General features: G+C 36.1%; 2 protein-coding genes across 2 annotated transcripts; both read left to right on the top strand.

The window, feature by feature from the left end:
• Positions 1-8,396: 8,396 nt before the first annotated feature.
• LOC145754682 (palmitoyltransferase ZDHHC3-like) lies at positions 8,397-9,612 on the top strand. Its single transcript, XM_082570785.1, has 3 exons — positions 8,397-8,637; positions 8,888-9,015; positions 9,494-9,612. Exons 2-3 carry the CDS (start codon positions 8,900-8,902, stop codon positions 9,603-9,605), a joined length of 228 nt encoding a protein of 75 aa, XP_082426911.1. The 5' UTR covers positions 8,397-8,637; positions 8,888-8,899; the 3' UTR covers positions 9,606-9,612.
• A 568-nt stretch (positions 9,613-10,180) lies between these two features.
• Positions 10,181-14,140, top strand: LOC145755957 (uncharacterized). The gene is made up of 7 exons (XM_082572170.1): positions 10,181-10,200; positions 10,561-10,670; positions 11,981-12,136; positions 12,676-12,798; positions 12,889-13,086; positions 13,454-13,548; positions 14,012-14,140. Exons 1-7 carry the CDS (start codon positions 10,181-10,183, stop codon positions 14,138-14,140), a joined length of 831 nt encoding a protein of 276 aa, XP_082428296.1.
• The last annotated feature ends 252 nt before the right edge of the window (positions 14,141-14,392 follow it).

Below are 14,392 nucleotides of genomic sequence, written 5' to 3'. Positions count from 1 at the left end.
TGGCATGTTGTAGGATCTTTAAGTAAGAACCTGAGTTCCTTAGTTTGATTCCCACTGATGACATGTTGTAGTATTTTTAAGTAAGAACCTGAGGTCCTTAGTTTGATTTTCACTGATGGCATGTTGTAGGATCTTTAAGTAAGAACCAGAGATCCTGGGTTTGATTTCCACTGCTGGCATGTTGTAGAATCTTTAAGTAAGAACCTGAGGTCCTTAGTTTGATTCCCACTGATGGCATGTTGTAGAATCTTTTAGTAAGAACCTTAGATCCTGGATTTGATTTCCACTGATGCCATGTTGTAGAATCTTTAAGTAAGAACCTGAGGTCTTTAGTTTGATTCCCACTGATGGCATGTTGTAGGATCTTTAAGTAAGAACCTGAGATCCTTAGTTTGATTCCCACTAATGGCATGTTGTAGCATCTTTAAGTAGAACCTGAGGTCCTTAGTTTAATTCCCACTGATGGCATGTTGTAGGATCTTTAAGTAAGAACCTGAGATCCTGGGTTTGATTTTCACTGATGGCATGTTGCAGTATCTTTAAGTAAGAACCTGAGGTCCTTAGTTTAATTCCCACTGATGGCATGTTGTAGGATCTTTAAGTAGAACCTGAGGTCCTTAGTTTAATTCCCACTGATGGCATGTTGTAGAATCTTTAAGTAAGAACCTGAGGTCCTTAGTTTGAATCCCACTGATAGCATGTTGTAGGATCTTTAAGTAAGAACCTGAGGTCCTTAGTTTGATTCCCACTGATGGCATGTTATAGTATCTTAAGGTAAAAACATGAGGTCCTTAGTTTGATTCCCACTGATGGCATACATGAAGTCTTGGGTTCAATTCCCACTGCTTCCATGCTGTAGCACCCTTAAGTAAGCTGCTATAAACAGTGTGGACTCCTGCTGGGCCAGCACTTAATCAGCAGCATAATTATCGGACAATTATAATCTATAATATCCCAAACTGCCACAGACAACTCGATAATGGGTCTAAGTAACTGATGTTACTCTATGTTTAGGTCGCGTATTCGACTTCCCACATCGAGGATAAATAAATAAACAAAAAAATGATGTTGTTCAACTAAATTTCAATAAAGTTTATACAGGTTGTCCCATTCACTGTAACAATAAAAAAACATTAATTTTTTAGTTTATGGGGCCCATTTCATGCTGTAATGTTCAACATGGTTGTTTTAGCATTGTTGTTTGCCCATAGTAGATCTGTGTTTTCTGATCCTGGCATTGTTCCTCTACCAATCAGAGGCCTCGATTTCTCTGATGTCAGAATGAACTCTAAAGATCAGGTTAAATTTTTTCGTATTTAAAATATTCAATAAAATTAACTTCACCGTTAATTATTTTATATATCTTTATCCTCGATGTGGGAAAGACGACTTTACAGCCAAAACATTAACAACTGTTACTGTGACCCGGTTTCGAGTTGACTTTAGTAGTTTGGGATATTATAGAATATAATTTCTTAATAATTAAGCTGCTGATTAAGTGTTGGCTTATCAGAAGTTCATATGCGTTTTATGTTTTTTTGTAATATTGACGTCGCTAAAATTGATTCCCACTGATGGCATGTTGTAGGATCTTTAAGTAGAACCTGAGGTCCTTAGTTTGATTCCCACTGATGGCATGTTGCAGGATCTTTAAGTAAGAACCTGAGGTCCTTAGTTTGATTCCCACTGATGGCATGTTGTAGCATCTTTAAGTAAGAACCTGAGGTCCTTAGTTTGATTCCCACTGATGGCATGTTGTAGCATCTTTAAGTAAGAACCTGAGGTCCTTAGTTTGATTCCCACTGATGGCATGTTGTAGGATCTTTAAGTAGAACCTGAGGTCCTTAGTTTGATTCCCACTGATGGCATGTTGTAGCATCTTTAAGTAAGAACCTGAGGTCTTTAGTTTGATTCCCACTGATGGCATGTTGTAGCATCTTTAAGTAAGAACCTGAGGTCCTTAGTTTGATTCCCACTGATGTCATATTGTAGCATCTTTAAGTAGAACCTGAGGTCCTTAGTTTGATTCCCACTGATGTCATGTTGTAGCATCTTTAAGTAGAACCTGAGGTCCTTAGTTTGATTCCCACTGATGGCATGTTGTAGCATTTTTAAATAAGAACCTGAGGTCCTTAGTTTGATTCCCACTGATGGCATGTTGTAGAATCTTTAAGTAAGAACCTGAGGTCCTTAGTTTGAATCCCACTGATAGCATGTTGTAGGATCTTTAAGTAAGAACCTGAGGTCCTTAGTTTGATTCCCACTAATGGCATGTTGTAGGATCTTTAAGTAAGAACCTGAGGTCCTTAGTTTGATTCCCACTGATGGCATGTTATAGTATCTTAAGGTAAAAACATGAGGTCCTTAGTTTGATTCCCACTGATGGCATACATGAAGTCTTGGGTTCAATTCCCACTGCTTCCATGCTGTAGCACCCTTAAGTAAGCTGCTATAAACAGTGTGGACTCCTGCTGGGCCAGCACTTAATCAGCAGCATAATTATCGGACAATTATAATCTATAATATCCCAAACTGCCACAGACAACTCGATAATGGGTCTAAGTAACTGATGTTACTCTATGTTTAGGTCGCGTATTCGACTTCCCACATCGAGGATAAATAAATAAACAAAAAAATGATGTTGTTCAACTAAATTTCAATAAAGTTTATACAGGTTGTCCCATTCACTGTAACAATAAAAAAACATTAATTTTTTAGTTTATGGGGCCCATTTCATGCTTTAATGTTCAACATGGTTGTTTTAGCATTGTTGTTTGCCCATAGTAGATCTGTGTTTTCTGATCCTGGCATTGTTCCTCTACCAATCAGAGGCCTCGATTTCTCTGATGTCAGAATGAACTCTAAAGATCAGGTTAAATTTTTTCGTATTTAAAATATTCAATAAAATTAACTTCACCGTTAATTATTTTATATATCTTTATCCTCGATGTGGGAAAGACGACTTTACAGCCAAAACATTAACAACTGTTACTGTGACCCGGTTTCGAGTTGACTTTAGTAGTTTGGGATATTATAGAATATAATTTCTTAATAATTAAGCTGCTGATTAAGTGTTGGCTTATCAGAAGTTCATATGCGTTTTATGTTTTTTTGTAATATTGACGTCGCTAAAATTGATTCCCACTGATGGCATGTTGTAGGATCTTTAAGTAGAACCTGAGGTCCTTAGTTTGATTCCCACTGATGGCATGTTGTAGGATCTTTAAGTAAGAACCTGAGGTCCTTAGTTTGATTCCCACTGATGGCATGTTGTAGCATCTTTAAGTAAGAACCTGAGGTCCTTAGTTTGATTCCCACTGATGGCATGTTGTAGCATCTTTAAGTAAGAACCTGAGGTCCTTAGTTTGATTCCCACTGATGGCATGTTGTAGGATCTTTAAGTAGAACCTGAGGTCCTTAGTTTGATTCCCACTGATGGCATGTTGTAGCATCTTTAAGTAAGAACCTGAGGTCTTTAGTTTGATTCCCACTGATGGCATGTTGTAGCATCTTTAAGTAAGAACCTGAGGTCTTTAGTTTGATTCCCACTGATGGCATGTTGTAGCATCTTTAAATAAGAACCTGAGGTCCTTAGTTTGATTCCCACTGATGGCATGTTGTAGCATCTTTAAGTAAGAACCTGAGGTCCTTAGTTTGATTCCCACTGATGGCATGTTGTAGGATCTTTAAGTAGAACCTGAGGTCCTTAGTTTAATTCCCACTGATGGCATGTTGTAGCATCTTTAAGTAGAATCTGAGTTCCTTAGTTTGAACCCCACTGATGGCATGTTGTAGGATCTTTAAGTAAGAACCTGAGGCCCTTAGTTTGATTCCCACTGATGGCATGTTGTAGCATCTTTAAGTAAGAACCTGAGGCCCTTAGTTTGATTCCCACTGATGGCATGTTGTAGCATCTTTAAGTAAGAACCTGAGGTCCTTAGTTTGATTCCCACTGATGGCATGTTGTAGGATCTTTAAGTAGAACCTGAGGTCCTTAGTTTGATTCCCACTGCTGGCATGTTGTAGCATCTTTAAGTAAGAACCTAAGGTCCTAAGTTTAATTCCCACTGATGGCATGTTGTAGCATCTTTAAGTAAGAACCTGAAGTCCTTAGTTTGATTCCCACTGATGGCATGTTGTAGCATCTTTAAGTAAGAACTTGAGATCCTGGGTTTGATTTTCACTGATGGCATGTTGTAGCATCTTTAAGTAAGAACCTAAGGTCCTAAGTTTAATTCCCACTGATGGCATGTTGAAGGATCTTTAAGTAGAACCTGAGGTCCTTAGTTTGATTCCCACTGATGGCATGTTGTAGCATCTTTAAGTAGAACCTGAGGTCCTTAGTTTGAATCCCACTGATGGCATGTTGTAGGATCTTTAAGTAAGAACCTGAGGTCCTTAGTTTGATTCCCACTGATGGCATGTTGTAGGATCTTTAAGTAAGAACCTGAGGTCCTTAGTTTGAACCCCACTGATGGCATGTTGTAGCATCTTTAATTAAGAACCTAAGGTCCTAAGTTTAATTCCCACTGATGGCATGTTGTAGGATCTTTAAGTAGAACCTGAGGTCCTTAGTTTAATTCCCACTGATGGCATGTTGTAGCATCTTTAAGTAGAACCTGAGGTCCTTAGTTTGAACCCCACTGATGGCATGTTGTAGCATCTTTAAGTAAGAACCTAAGGTCCTTAGTTTAATTTCTACTGATGGCATGTTGTAGGATCTTTAAGTAAGAACCTGAGGTCCTTAGTTTGATTCCCACTAATGGCATGTTGTAGGATCTTTAAGTAAGAACCTGAGATCCTGGGTTTGATTTCCACTGCTGGCATGTTGTAGCATCTTTAAGAAAGAACCTGAGGTCCTTAGTTTAATTCCCACTGATGGCATGTTGTAGGATCTTTAAGTAGAACCTGAGGTCCTTAGTTTAATTCCCACTGATGGCATGTTGTAGCATCTTTAAGTAGAACCTGAGGTCCTTAGTTTGAACCCCACTGATGGCATGTTGTACGATCTTTAAGTAAGAACCTGAGGTCCTTAGTTTGAACCCCACTGATGGCATGTTGTAGGATCTTTAAGTAAGAACCTGAGGTCCTTAGTTTGATTCCCACTGATGGCATGTTGTAGGATCTTTAAGTAAGAACCTGAGGTCTTTAGTTTGAACCCCACTGATGGCATGTTGTAGCATCTTAAAGTAAGAACCTAAGGTCCTAAGTTTAATTCTCACTGATGGCATGTTGTAGGATCTTTAAGTAGAACCTGAGGTCCTTAGTTTAATTCCCACTGATGGCATGTTGTAGCATCTTTAAGTAGAACCTGAGGTCCTTAGTTTGATTCCCACTGATGGCATGTTGTAGGATCTTTAAGTAAGAACCTGAGGTCCTTAGTTTGAACCCCACTGATGGCATGTTGTAGCATCTTTAAGTAAGAACCTAAGGTCCTATGTTTAATTCCCACTGATGGCATGTTGTAGGATCTTTAAGTAGAACCTGAGGTCCTTAGTTTAATTCCCACTGATGGCATGTTGTAGCATCTTTAAGTAGAACCTGAAGTCCTTAGTTTGAACCCCACTGCTGGCATGTTGTAGCATCTTTAAGTAAGAACCTAAGGTCCTTAGTTTAATTTCCACTGATGGCATGTTGTAGGATCTTTAAGTAAGAACCTAAAGTCCTTAGTTTAATTTCCACTGATGGCATGTTGTAGGATCTTTAAGTAAGAACCTGAGGTCCTTAGTTTGATTCCCACTGATGGCATGTTGTAGGATCTTTAAGTAAGAACCTGAGATCCTAGGTTTGATTTCCACTGCTGGCATGTTGTAGAATCTTTAAGTAAGAACCTGAGGTCCTTAGTTTGAACCCCACTGATGGCATGTTGTAGCATCTTTAAGAAAGAACCTGAGGTCCTTAGTTTGATTCCCACTGCTGGCATGTTGTAGGATCTTTAAGTAAGAACCTAAGGTCCTTAGTTTAATTTCTACTGATGGCATGTTGTAGGATCTTTAAGTAAGAACCTGAGGTCCTTAGTTTGATTCCCACTGATGGCATGTTGTAGGATCTTTAAGTAAGAACCTGAGGTCCTTAGTTTGATTCCCACTGATGGCATGTTGTAGAATCTTTAAGTAAGAATCTGAGATCCTGGGTTTGATTTCCACTGCTGGCATGTTGTAGAATCTTTAAGTAAGAACCTGAGGTCCTTAGTTTGATTCCCACTGATGGCATGTTGTAGAATCTTTAAGAAAGAACCTGAGATCCTGGGTTTGATTTCCACTGCTGGCATGTTGTAGAATCTTTAAGTAAGAACCTGAGGTCCTTAGTTTGATTCCCACTGCTGGCATGTTGTAGGATCTTTAAGTAAGAACCTTAGGTCCTTAGTTTAATTCCCACTAATGGCATGTTGTAGGATCTTTAAGTAAGAACCTGAGGCTCTTAGTTTGATTCCCACTGATAGCATGTTGTAGTATCTTTAAGTAAGAACCTGAGGCTCTTAGTTTGATTCCCACTGATGGCATGTTGTAGCATCTTTAAGTAGAACCTGAGGTCCTTAGTTTAATTCCCACTGATGGCATGTTGTAGGATCTTAAAGTAAGAACTTGAGATCCTGGGTTTGATTTTCACTGATGGCATGTTGCAGTATCTTTAAGTAAGAACCTGAGGTCCTTAGTTTAATTCCCACTGATGGCATGTTGTAGGATCTTTAAGTAAGAACCTGAGGTCCTTAGTTTGATTCCCACTGATGGCATGTTGTAGCATCATTAAGTAAGAACCTGAGGTCCTTAGTTTCAACCCCACTGATAGCATGTTGTATAATCTTAAAGTAAGAACCTGAGGTCCTTGGTTTGATTCCCACTGATGACATGTTGTAGCATCTTTAAGTATGAACCTTAGGTCCTTAGTTTCAACCCTACTGATAGCATGTTGTATAATCTTAAAGTAAGAACCTGAGGTCCTTAGTTTGATTCCCACTGATGGCATGTTGTAGCATCTTTAAGTAGAACCTGAGGTCCTTAGTTTTAACCCCACTGATGGCATGTTGTAGGATCTTTAAGTAAGAACCTGAGGTCCTTAGTTTAATTCCCACTGATGGCATGTTGTAGCATCTTTAAGTAAGAACCTGAGGTCCTTAGTTTCAACCTCACTGATAGCATGTTGTATAATCTTAAAGTAAGAACCTGAGGTCCTTAGTTTGATTCCCATTGATGGCATGTTGTAGCATCATTAAGTAAGAACCTGAGGTCCTTAGTTTCAACCCCACTGATAGCATGTTGTATAATCTTAAAGTAAGAACCTGAGGTCCTTGGTTTGATTCCCACTGATGACATGTTGTAGCATCTTTAAGTATGAACCTGAGGTCCTTAGTTTCAACCCTACTGATAGCATGTTGTATAATCTTAAAGTAAGAACCTGAGGTCCTTAGTTTGATTCCCACTGATGGCATGTTGTAGCATCTTTAAGTAGAACCTGAGGTCCTTAGTTTTAACCCCACTGATGGCATGTTGTAGGATCTTTAAGTAAGAACCTGAGGTCCTTAGTTTAATTCCCACTGATGGCATGTTGTAGCATCTTTAAGTAAGAACCTGAGGTCCTTAGTTTCAACCTCACTGATAGCATGTTGTATAATCTTAAAGTAAGAACCTGAGGTCCTTAGTTTGATTCCCATTGATGGCATGTTGTAGCATCTTTAAGTAGAACCTGAGGTCCTTAGTTTCAACCCCACTGATAGCATGTTGTAGGATCTTTAAGTAAGAACCTGAGGTCCTTAGTTTGAACCCCACTGATAGCATGTTGTAGTATCTTTAAGTAAGAACCTGAGGTCCTTAGTTTGAACCCCACTGATAGCATGTTGTAGCATCTTTAAGTAGAACCTGAGGTCCTTAGTTTGAACCCCACTGATAGCATGTTGTAGTATCTTTAAGTAAGAACCTGAGGTCCTTAGTTTGATTCCCACTGATGGCATGTAATAGTATCCTAAGGTAAAAACGTGAGGTCCGTAGTTTGATTCCCACTGATGGCATGTTGTAGCATCTTTATTATTAGCCTTATAGTGTGCATCATTATGAAAAAAGAACTCATGTCCTGAGTTGACTTTTTAATAACCTTTTACTAAAATCTTGTGCCTTGAAATGCTATTTTAAGAAAATCTCATGCTCTAAATATGTTATATATCTTTCCTAAATGTCAGCTCTACCTAAATTTAGGTTAAAAGTCGTTTTTTAAATTTTCAAAGAGTATGAGCAGATACTTTTTATGTTAATGATGTTAAAAAAGTTGGAAGCGCTGGGATTCCACGTTTCTTTCTGTTAATTATTTCCGTAAACGAAATTCTCGATTTTTAATAATTTTTTTGCAAGTTTTTAGAATTTATTCTGAAATAAAGAAATTTGTTAACGTAGCAAAGTAAATAAACACTTTAAAGCTTAGAGCTTTAATAGGGTCGTCCGTCAAGTTTATGAATGCGGAAAGGGCGGAATTTCTATAACCTTACGCTAATCTTTCCTTGTATGTTCCGTCTGTTCCGCATTCATTTTAGTACTAAATAAAAAATCTTGTTTATTGGTGTCTTAAAAATGTTAATGCTCGATATGCGCAGAGAACATGAAGTCCTAGGTTTAATCCCCACTGCTATCATGCTGTAGCGCCCTTTAGGTAAGCTGCTATAAACTTCTGTTGAGCCAGCGCTTAATCAGCAGCATAATCTGATAATTATCGGGCAATTATAATCTATAATATCCCAAACTGTCACAGGCAACAGGCAACTCGAGACTGGGTCGGATTAGCTGATGTTACTCTATGATTAAGTCGCGCATTCGACCTTACCACATTGAGGATAAAGATATATACAAAAAAATGCGATCTTGATTGGGTAAAACTTTTAATAAAATTGTATTTTTTTCAGAAAACTCATGTAATGGTGTTCCATAAAGACCCATGTGGTATTTTTTGTGTTATTTTCACGTACTTTTTAGTGATTTATGCTGATTATGTGATCATACAACACATTGTTATGACATCACTATCTGGAAGGTTGGTTTGTATTGCTTATTAATAAATTGGATTTTTTTAAAATATAAATATTATAATTTATGTTTTAATTTTTTTGTCATTTTTCGAATCACGTAAATACTTTTATTGTAAAAGGAAAAAACTAATTTTAAGTACAATGTTCACTACAAGAAGTCCTGGGTTCAATCTCAACTGATCTCATTCTGTAGCGTTCTTAAGTGAGTGCTGTAAACGGTATAAACTTCTGCTGAGCCAGCACTTAATCAGTAGCATAAATATCGGACAATTATAATCTATAATATCCCAAACTGCCACAGGCAACTCGATAATGGGTCGGGGTAACTAATGTTACTCTATGTTTAGGTCGCGTATTCGACCTTCCCACATCGAGGATAAATAAATAAACAAAAAAATAATGTTGTTCAACTTAAATTTCAAAAATAAAGTTTATACAGGTTGTCCCATTCACTGTAATAATAAAAAAACATTAATTTTTTAGTTTATGGGGCCCATTTCATGCTGTAATGTTCAACATGGTTGTTTTAGCATTGTTGTTTGCCCATAGTAGATCTGTGTTTTCTGATCCTGGCATTGTTCCTCTACCAATCTGAGGCCTCGATTTCTCTGATGTCAGAATGAACTCTAAAGATCAGGTTAAATTTTTTCGTATTTAAAATATTCAATAAAATTAACTTCACCGTTAATTATTTTTATATATCTTTATCCTCGATGTGGGAAAGTCGACTTTACAGCCAAAACATTAACAACTGTTACTGTGACCCGGTCTCGAGTTGACTTTAGTAGTTTGGGATATTATAGAATATAATTTCTTAATAATTAAGCTGCTGATTAAGTGTTGGCTTATCAGAAGTTCATATGCGTTTTATGTTTTTTGTAATATTGACGTCACTAAAATTAAGTATTACAAAAGTTTTTTATTATTTAAAAGAAAATTCTGCATTAAAACTGTATCATGCCTAGTTTAAATTAATTTATTTTTGTTCATGTTGTTCTCATGGCTAGATTCAGCTCTGCTTATAATTCTTTATTTAAAGTCACTGAAACTAAAGAGGAATTAATATTTTAGTCTAGCAGCAGCCAGGATTGGACTGTGTGCCAGCAGTGCGAAAGTTACCGACCCCCGAGAGCTCACCACTGCAAAATATGTCGCCGTTGTATTAGAAGAATGGACCACCATTGTCCATTGTAAGTTGAGTAACAATTAACTGACATTACGTTAAAAACACCGTTTTTCTTATAATCAAACATTACCCCCCTTTAAAGTTGGGCAGTTTTTGACAAGGGGCAGCATCACAAAACTCGTTAAGTTAACAATCGCGTTATTTAAACGTCATTAGCGAACAAGAACGTCACTTAGCGTCATTACTAAATTTGCGGGTGAAGCATGGTGTAGTGGTAAGAGCACTTGGCATCACTACATGAGGTTCTGAGTTCAATTCCCACTGCTCTTATGCTATAGGGTCTTAACAAACCTTAATAACATCATATTTTTTTGTTTTGTATGTATAATAAATTCTCTTAAAAACCTAAAACTTTTTTTCTCAGAGAGTCGGCCTGTACTCCTCTTACCTCAAGTTTGGTGGCCGACATTTTCTCACAGAAAGTTCGAGCTTTTGCGATGAGTTTTTTCAACTTTGGGATTTATTTTGGATATGGTTTGGCATTTGCTGTTGGAAATTATGTGACTGACGCCAACATTCTTGGAATGGTGAAAATTTTTTAAATATTTTTGACCGGCAGTATGGTGTAGTAGTCAGAACACTTGGCTTTACTACATGAGAACCTGGGTACGATTCCTACTACTCTCATAACGTAGTAGCCTACCTTTTTTTTAAACGATTTATTTTTAGGTTTTTCTATCAAATTAACCTCTAAAAAAACAAAATTAATTTAAATTAATTTTTAACCAATCTTTTGTTAATTTTTTCTTAGAGCTGGCATTGGTGTTACTTTATAGCTGGAGCTCCAGGCATAATTATGGCGATTATTTTATATTTCTCTGTCAAAGAACCAGAACGTAAAATTATAGAACAAGCTGAAGAGAATAACAAATATGAGTTAGACTTTGGTATTTAATACTTTTGATAAAATGTTTAATAAATAAAACTGTTTTTTGGATTTATTTATCCTCGATGTGGGAAAGTCGATCTCATGACCTAAACATAGAGTAACATTAGTTACCCCGACTCAGTCTCGACTCAGTGTTCTTACCACTACACCATCCTGCCGTTTTCATTATAAGAATTGTATTTTTTAAGTCTGCCGTAAAATTTCTTATTTTTTTGGGGAAATGTTTAAAAGTTATTTGGCCTATTTTGCAAACTATATTTTTAACTAAGCTATTTATAAACCTGACTATAAATTTTATTATTTAGAAAAGCAGTCGGTGTTGAAATCAATTTTGACAACTTTCAAATTATTTATCAAATCTCCAACTATCTTATTGTTACTGGTTGGGGCTTCATTCAGACATTCTGGTGAGTTTTATATTTATGCAATAAAATCCTTAGTCGGTGCTTCAACATGCCGCTACTGGGAATCAAACTTTAAACCTCACCCTACATACTGTAGTGGTCAAATCACTTTGCTTTACTACATGAGGTCTTTGGTTCGAACCCTTCTGCTCTCGTGCTGTAGTGCTTTTGAGTAAGGAGCTATAAACTCCTGCTGAGCCAGTACTTAATCAGCAGCTTAATTATCGTGCAATTATAATCTATAATATCTCAAACTGCCAATGGCAACTCGAGACTGGGTCGGAGTAGCTTGTGTTATTCTATGTTTAAGTCGCGCATTCGACTTTCCCACATCGAGGATAAAGATATATACAAAAAAAATAATAATATCCCAAACTGCTAAAGGTAACTCAGGACTGGGTCGGGGTAACAAATATTCATCTATGTTCAGGTCATGAAGTCGACCTTCCCACATCGAGAACAAAATCTAAATCAAATTTTAATATTTTCAGCAAGTTTTTGTTGGTCTTACAACAGTCAGTTATATTTTGATCAATATTACCCCGGCACAGAGGTGGGGTTGTGGATGAGTTTAACTTCCATCGTTGGTGGAACGATTGGGATAATCACTGGTGGAATTTTGTCCGATTTACTCGCTTCTAAATACGGTAATCTTTATTTTGATCATATTATTAAAAATCGATTTTACTGAATGGACATTTTTCTAAAATAGTTTTGAAAACGGCATTATCTGAAAATTTTGACATAAATTGAAGGTTGGCAGCATGGTGTAGTGGTCAAAACCCTTGTCTTTACTACATAAGTTCTGTTGTTCGATCCCCACTGCTTTTATGCTGTAGCACCCATGAGTAAGGCGCTATAAACTATATTAACTTCTGCTGAGCCAGCACTTAATCAGCAGCTTAATTATTGAGCAATTATAATATTCCAAACTGTCAACTTGAGACCGGGTCGGGGTAGCTGATGTTACTCTATGTTTAGGTTGTGCATTCGACCTTCCCACGTTAAAGATAAATAAGTACAATAAAACAGTTTTATTTTCAGAGAAGGGATGGGGTGTAAGGGGGTTAATATAAATGTCCCATTATATGTAAATTGGCGGTGTTATTAATATAACACAAATTTTGTAGATTTGTATTTAGAAATATTCCATTTTTTGGGTTTAATTTCAAATCAAATTTTTTAGGTGTACGAACAAGATTGTGGGTTTTGGTCGTTAGTCAAGCAATAGCCTGCCCTCTAGCGGCGGGAACTCTTTACTTTTCTTCGCCTTATGCTTTTATTTCGCTCTTTGGAGCTTATTTATTCGGTAAATAGTTTCATATTTTTTTAAGAGAACAGTTACCCCGACCCAGTTTTGAGATGACTTTATTGTAATCAAATTTTATTTAAAACACAGCGGAAATGTGGTTCGGAGTTTTGTTCGCTGTTTTGGTTGAACTCTTTCCTGCCCAGTCACGCGCGACAGCGATCGCTATGTTTATTTTTGTAATCAATAATATTGGAGGGAATGCCCCTCTTATAGTACCACCTATGATCAAAGTTTTAGGTTTCAGGGAAGCACTGTACATCGTTTACCCAGGATTTTACTTGGCTAGTAAGTTTTTTTTTTCTTTATAATTGTTTATCCTCGATGTAGGAAGGTCGACTTTACGACCTGAACATGGAGGTATATTTGTTACCCTGACCCAGTCTCGAGTTGCCTGTGCCAGTTTGGGATATTATAGATTATAATTGTCGATAATTAAGCTGCTGATTAAGTGCTGGCTTAGCAGGAGTTTATATCGTTTATAGCACCTTACTTAATAAAGTTACAGCTCAAGAGCAGTGGGAATCGAACCCAGGACCTCATGCAGCAAAGCCAAGTTTTTTTAAATAATATTTTATTGGTTTATATAGTTTGATTTTTAAACTTGGTTTAATTTATTTTTTTAGTTTTTACGAAAACTTTTTTCTAATTTCAGGTTCTTTTTTCTTTTTGTTGACTCAAATTTCTCTTCTGCGTGGTTCACCGCACATGAGCATTAAAGCGAATAATTGTGAAGAAAGTGAAGCGATAGTTAATAAAACGAAACTTTAAATTAAAAAAAAATATTTAAATTATGTTAAACATTTATAAGTTTAAAAAATTTTATCATGACAATATTTTAATTTTATTAAATATTTATTAGTGAAATTTTTTTTATAATTTTTTGCCAAAATTTTTTTAAAGTCATTTTTAATATTATACTAGTGAGTTATTTTAGTTCCTAAATTATTTGTTGCCATTCTTGCTGTTTTTATTTTCTAATTTATATCAACTAAACAGAAATTTAAATAATGTTAATTTTACAGTTTTTATTACTTTTAAGATTTTGTATTCCCTTACTTTATAGTTACTCCATATTTTATGAGAAATTATTATTGTTTTATATTTCTGAAATATATTTTGTTTTTGTTACTTCTTTTAAAATTTTAGAAATCTATAAAATTGATATCATCTATTTTTTTAGATTATTTTTCGAAAATGCAATTTATTAAAGGTATGTGCCGATCAAAATGGTGATCGTATATGTTATTCAGCCATCAATAGAACTTCCTGTTATTCAGCCATCAATATTTGTCCTAGCTGTATTTACCGAGTTTCATTTATCGATATTATAAATGATTAACCAAGTTCAACAACCTTATAACATATTCGCTTACAATTTAAATAAATATTCGTCATCAGGTTTTGCGTCATATTTAGCTGACACCACCATGTTGACAATACTCAGTTTAATGTAAACTACCAAGTTGTTTGGTATGGGATAACTAACTGCTTTAAAATGTAATAAATTTAACTTAAAATTTCGTTATTTAAAAGTTGGTTTGGTTTTTAAATTATTTACATTTTGTTGCTTTTAATTTTAGTTCGATGTCCT

Source organism: Corella eumyota, chromosome 6, assembly GCF_963082875.1.
Source record: "Corella eumyota chromosome 6, kaCorEumy4.1, whole genome shotgun sequence".
NCBI classification, from domain to species: Eukaryota; Metazoa; Chordata; class Ascidiacea; order Phlebobranchia; family Corellidae; genus Corella; species Corella eumyota.
This window is presented reverse-complemented; position numbering and strand designations above follow the sequence as displayed.

What these genes read in the sequence shown, in the direction of transcription:
- LOC145754682 (XM_082570785.1), top strand. Translation starts at nt 8,900, where the DNA reads ATGGTGTTCCATAAAGACCCATGTGGTATTTTTTGTGTTATTTTCACG. An exon ending in ATGACATCACTATCTGGAAG is followed by an intron (nt 9,016 to 9,493) that starts GTTGGTTTGTAT and finishes TTAATTTTTTAG; the next exon opens with TTTATGGGGCCCATTTCATG.
- LOC145755957 (XM_082572170.1), top strand. Translation starts at nt 10,181, where the DNA reads ATGGACCACCATTGTCCATT. An exon ending in TGGGATTTATTTTGGATATG is followed by an intron (nt 10,671 to 11,980) that starts GTTTGGCATTTG and finishes TAATATTTTCAG; the next exon opens with CAAGTTTTTGTTGGTCTTAC. An exon ending in CTTTGGAGCTTATTTATTCG is followed by an intron (nt 12,799 to 12,888) that starts GTAAATAGTTTC and finishes TTTAAAACACAG; the next exon opens with CGGAAATGTGGTTCGGAGTT.